Genomic DNA, 6000 nt, shown 5'->3' with positions numbered 1-6000 from the left:
GTGTCGTATGGTGTTGTCTCGTGTGGTGAGTGTACTACTAATAAAGTTGTATGGTATTGTATGGTATTGTATGGTATTGTATGGTATTGTGGGAGAGGAGAGTGGGGTTGTGTTGTATGGTATTGTATGATGTTGGTATGGTATTGTTGGTATGGTATGGCATTGTCTTGTGTGGTGAGTGCACGACTAATAAAGTTGTATTGTATTGTATTGTATTGTACCTCGTCTGGGGGCTGTAGTTTCTTGGCCTGCATCTTCCGGAGCACGTCGTAGGCGGTGCGAAGCGCCCGCACCTTGGAGTGGCACACCTTGACGTAGGCTGGCAGGCAGATGAACCACAGGCCGTAGCAGTGGCGCAGCAGGCACTTGGACCACATCTGGGGGATGGACGAGTACTTCTTGGCAATCTTCTGGGCTGACTTGATCTCCTGTAGGGCGAGGAGAGGTGGGGAGGTTGGGAGGGACATTGGGTGTGTTTGTAAAGGGCCATGCGGAGAGCCACAGGGAGAGCAGGGACTGGGTGTGTACAGAACCCTCTTAAACCCTCTCAGTCTTCCCTCGCTCACTCGCAGCCTGGGGAAATAAGTAGCTACAAAGGGGTGGAATCCCGTTTGTTATGAGTGACACCTCGCAACATTTCACACCGATCTAATATCTTGCTTGGGCGGAGCAAAAAAACAGAAAAAAACAGAATTGGGTTTTTCCTGCCAGTTTTCTTCCATTTTCTTTAATGTTGCAAGCAAGCATAGGCAACGACTCTCTGCAAAATAGTCTTAGCAGGTTGGAGAAGACGCTGCACATGACAACAAGCAACCATTCTACAGGCATGTGGGGGGGGTGGGTTCTTGTAATGTAACGAATGAATGAAATTGCAAGGACGTTCTCCCAATCGCTCCGTCCAGTTCAACCCAAGCCAGATCAGATAATCTGAATGTCTCCCGACATCCAAAGGAGGCGTGAGAAGAACATGAGTGTGTGTGTGTGTGTGTGTGTGTGTGTGTGTGTGTGTGTGTGTGTGTGTGTGTGTGTGTGTGTCCTGACCTGTTTGGTGCGTCTGAACATGGGTGCGGGACTGGTGGGACAGCTGTGGCGTGCGGCAAGGCGGGAGGCGGGGGTCTTGAGACCCTCCATGGGGTCAAACAGATCCAGATTCAACACTGGGAAACTTCCATAGCTGTAGGAGAGAGAACATAGGAGAGTCAATGGTCAGTGAGTGCCTGTCATTTAGAATTTACAGTTTTGGCACCCGTTGTGAAACTTAAAGTCCAGCTGGGTTTCAATCAGAGTTCACTACAACCAGTACAACTGGCTTTAGGGAAACTCAAATCACTTGATTTGTCGTTTAACTATGTCGTTCAAGATAGGAAGGCAATTCAGGTTTAAAACATCCAGGCAACCCCCATTTCTAACAAAACATAATTTACCTTGTTTTACCAGCGACAATGTATGTGTAAGTTGACAAAAGGTAGTTTGCTAGGGTCAGGGTATAGTACTGTACCTATAGCACAGAGGGTACTCCTCTCCCTCAGGCAGGGGGGGCAGCTCAGGGGGCGTGATGAAGACTGTGTGTTCGCTGCGCTGTGATTCGTCAATCTCTATAAGCCTGGTCTCCTCTGGCCTATCACCGTCCACCTGGGGGGAGGAACCCACAGACACCATTGTAAGGACGTCATCAAATCAAATCAAATCAAATCAAATCAAATCAAATCAAATCAAAGTTAACAGTGTACATCTGAAATCAAGGGCAGAGATGCTATGCTGATTAGTCAGTCAGAAGTGAATGTAATATAATAATATAATATATATGCCACTTAGCTGACGCTTTTATCCAAAGCGACTTACATTTTTCAGTATATATACGGTCCCAGCAGGAATCAAACCCACAACCTTAGTGTTGTTAACACCATGCTCTACCAACTGAGCCACAGGGATGTAAAGGCATAGTGGTGTTAAATTGTCTGTCTGCAAAGCTGTATTGTTCATATTACGTTGATTTTGCTGAATCACACGACTCCAAGGCGTGGCTCCGAATCAGTAACGTGAGGTGTGCAAGCACTGGGGGGGGGGGTTTGTTGCTGTGGGAGATTGATGTGAGGTAAAGCCAATGGCTATGCATCAGGAGTTTTTTTTCAAAGGCCAAGTTTGACACGTTGGTCCACCAGACTTTCCGAGCATATAGCACGCAGAAGTGTCTGAGAACGAGACGAATGAGCCCATCCTCCTGTCTCTACCTCCACCAGCCTCCCCTGAACTAACGCTTTAGCGAGGGGTGCTCTCTGAGTGACTCCCTGTTTGGCTGTCCTTTCTCTGATGAAAAACAACTTTGTATGCCCGGCATCATCTGAGGAGAGAGCGCTTGACAGAAAGGCAATATGGCTAGTTTTCCCCCAGTCTACACACTCTGCTTCTATGCGAGTGTGTGTGTGTGTGTGTGTGTGTGTGTGCGTGTGTCCGTGCGAGTGTGTTTGTGTCTATGCAAGTGCGTGTGTGCGTGCGTGTGCCTGCATGAGTGTGTGTGTGTGTGTCTATGTGAGCGTGTGCGTGCGCCTGCGTGAGTGTGTGTGTGTGTGTGTGTGTGTGTGTGTGTGTGTGTGTGAGATGCTTCTTGGCTTCAGCTCTGGCTCAGTGGGTATTTGATGATGTCTGCTACTGAATGATAAAAGGACTAAACGTCACTTTGTGCAGAAAACACTTTTTCTTCAAAAGCCATTGAAGAGTAGAGACACAAAATGGAATGGCTTTTTAAATCATGGGCTGTATACAGAGAGACATTCAAAGTAAAATAAGAGATGTCTCTCACACACACACGGGTCCAGCTCCTCCGAGACAGAGAGGACTTGTGCACTTCAACAACAGATCGATAAGGTTGATACATTTGTTTGTAAGGGCAGTGTTCAAACTGTATAAATCTACACCTTCTGGGGGCTAGAGCCTATACATCCTGTACTGGACACCTTTCAGAGAGACTATAATCTATACAAAGTAGAATCTCTAGCAAAATCGGAGGGATATTGATGGCCTTGCACTGTGCATGGACACTAACTGATGTAATTGTAGACACTTTCAAAGTAGTCAGCAATTTCAGCAGTGAGAAAAACAGTGGTGTCGATAGTCTGTCACAAATACATGGACTTCTTCTCTGCAGAGCTAAACTGCATGCGATAATGAAACAAACAAACAGAGACACACCAGAGAGTAACGATGAGAAAGACAAAAACAGCCAAAAGCCATAAATTCTGCTGGGGGACGGCGAGCGTCAGAAACAAAATAACAAATGGGAATTCTCAGCTTCAGAGTGGAAAGCTGTTTCTTTGTTTTCTGGTGGGGAACATCCAGTTCAACTTCTCTGGACATAGGCTCTCTGAGGGAGTATGCGCGTGTGTGTGTGTGTGTGTGTGTGTGTGTGTGTGTGTGTGTGTGTGTGTGTGTGTGTGTGTGTGTGTGAGAGTGTGTGTATGTGTGTGTGTGTGTGTCTGTGTGTGAGAGTGTGTGTATGTGTGTGTTCCCTGTGTTCCTTCGAGAATGTAGTGTAATCCTATCAGGGAACACAGAGAGCAGTGAGAGCGTCATTGGGATTCTTACTAGTGTATAAACATGATATTGAGAGTGGGAGGGTGACACTCCTCACGTCAGTCAGGTGACTTGGATGAAGGTCTTCATTTCCACAAGTGAGTCTCAATTAAAGGAGCACACACACGGACCAGAAGTACAAGCACACACACACACACACACACAGACACACACAAATACTTGAGCTGACTAACTCAGAACTTCACTTCAGTATCACGGCATTGAAGTGACTGAGGCGTAAAAAGCCCTCCTCATGCCGAGTCATGAAAAATGCAGGGCTGAAATCTTAGACATTCTGTGCTTGTGGTTTCTCCATGAACCGCAGACTTGCTTTAAGTGCTGTAACAGCAAATTAGGTATAATGTTCAAAAAAGGGCAGACTGTGGATAGTGCAGAGAGGAGAGTCTGTGTGCTGTGCTTTCAGGGGATTTCAGCCGTAAAGCTGCAGATTGACAAGGGGTTGTAAAGTTCTGTGGTCGTGGGCACAAACAAATTCAGCACCGTAGTACTTACATCTCTCTCTCTTACACACACACAGACACACACAGACACAGACACAGACACACACACACACACACACACATTTACCTTGCCTCCTTTATCTGCACTGCGCTCAGAGCTGTAGAGCTGTGTACAAAGGGAGGCAGAACAAAGAGAAAGAGAAAAGAAGAGAAGAGAGAGAAGGAGAGGACAGAGGGGAAGAGAGGACAGGAGATAAGCATGGTCAGTTAGAGACAGGTGAGGACAAGCAGGACAGGTGGAAACCATGGAAACCATGGTAACTGGGCTAGTTTGACTACAGAAAGCCAACTACAGGAAAACTACAACTAGATTACAAACAGATGGACTGGGATGGAAATGAATGGGGGAAATTAATGAAGGAGAGAGGGAAAGAAAGGGAGGGAGTGGAAAATGGAAGAAAAGAGGAAAAAGAAAGGATAGGAACTTGACTTGTAGAGGGTGAGCGGAGGTTTTGATATGACTACATTAGGGTAGACTGATACAACCACCCCTTACCTTGTCCACACAGTCATCGAAGAAGGCCAAGCTAGCATCCTTGTCGCTAACGAAGGAGCACTCCTCTATGAAGCGAATGAACATCTGAGTTTTGGTCATGAGGGAGTAGAACTTCTGGTGGGAGCGGTCGCGACTCCTCAAAAACCCTGGGAAAGTTGAAGGAGGAAAAGAGGAAAAACAAGGAGAGATTGAACCAGAAACCAGTCAACGGTGGAATCAATATGGTCTCCATCACTCGGTTGCATCTCTTCTTTGTCTTGGTGCCCCAGCGGTGGAATGAGCGTCCCACCATCCTGTCAGGATGGCAGAGTCACTACCTATCGTCTGCCGTAGACTAAAGACCCGTCTATTTAGGCTACATCTAGGCTCCTACTCCCAACACCTTCTCTCCACCCTTGTACATCGTTGTTGTACCTTGTACAACATTGTACATTACCTACAACTTGTTTTCTTCCTTTCTCGAGCACTGCGACTGCCAATGGCACTTGTTCTTATTGGTGATTCACTTACTTTAGACAAATGTACAGTACTTTACGTAAAACTATCTGCGAAATGACTTGTATAAAGGTAAATGAAACCAGGTGTGGACAACGCCCAGTAAGCCAACCCTGCTGTTGGGTATAACAGCTACAGTAAGGAGATGAGACCTCCCTTTAAGGCGCTAAACCCAGCTGGACAGACTGACAGCCTGATGGCGTAGTGGGACAGACAGACGGATGGATGACCATTGGCTCACACTGCAGTTATGGAAGCCAAGCCCTTGTGTTGTTGCTGTGAGTCCCTACAGAGTAATACCATTGGACCGAGTCACACACACACACCCACAAACACACCTACAGCGAGTCACACACCCCTGGCAGCGTGATTAAGGAGAGAACACGTGAAGGTCCCTCTACCAGTATCTATTCCAAATGTCATGCGACACCCCACCCCGACGAATTACGTACCTAACACTTTGGCTACCGCGTGGGCACTAAATAACCTTTACGACACACACACACACACACACACACACACACACACACACACACACGCACGCACACGCGCACACACGCGCGCACACACCACACACACACACACACACACACACACACACACCACACACACACACACACACCACACACACCATACCACACACACACACACACACACCACACACACACCATGCTTGTCTTTTCTCTCTCATTATGTAAAACACTGCAGTGGTCTTTATAAACCTCTACGGTAATTCCCTGTCTGCAGTCTCATATGACTCCCACTGGACATGTCCTTGGCTACAGCTAGCAATGACATCCATTCCAGGTGTGACATCCGCCAGTGTTCCCGGGAGTTTAGACGTTACTAAGTTAGCCCTTGGAGCATAGAGCAGCTGTAGCGCTCGGCTAGCTGGCTCTTAATATCCGGACAGCAAAA

General features: G+C 47.1%; 1 protein-coding gene across 2 annotated transcripts in view; it reads right to left on the bottom strand.

Moving 5' to 3' along the window:
* Window positions 1-6000, bottom strand: part of LOC310812386 (C-myc promoter-binding protein-like) — a 316219-nt gene that overhangs the window by 280176 nt on the left and 30043 nt on the right. For both annotated transcript variants that reach the window (XR_014554511.1, XM_083680917.1), the window contains exons 13-16: window positions 4588-4733; window positions 1499-1632; window positions 1042-1174; window positions 222-428 (exon numbers count right to left, since the gene is read on the bottom strand). Coding sequence is in view for 1 of the 2 variants with exons in the window: in XM_083680917.1 (XP_083537043.1) it covers window positions 222-428; window positions 1042-1174; window positions 1499-1632; window positions 4588-4733 (620 nt within the window). In the remaining variant the exon portion in view is untranslated. The remainder of the gene's footprint in view (window positions 1-221; window positions 429-1041; window positions 1175-1498; window positions 1633-4587; window positions 4734-6000) is intronic.

This window comes from Argentina silus, assembly GCF_951799395.1.
Source record: "Argentina silus genome assembly, chromosome: 11".
Taxonomy (NCBI): Eukaryota; Metazoa; Chordata; class Actinopteri; order Argentiniformes; family Argentinidae; genus Argentina; species Argentina silus.
This window is presented reverse-complemented; position numbering and strand designations above follow the sequence as displayed.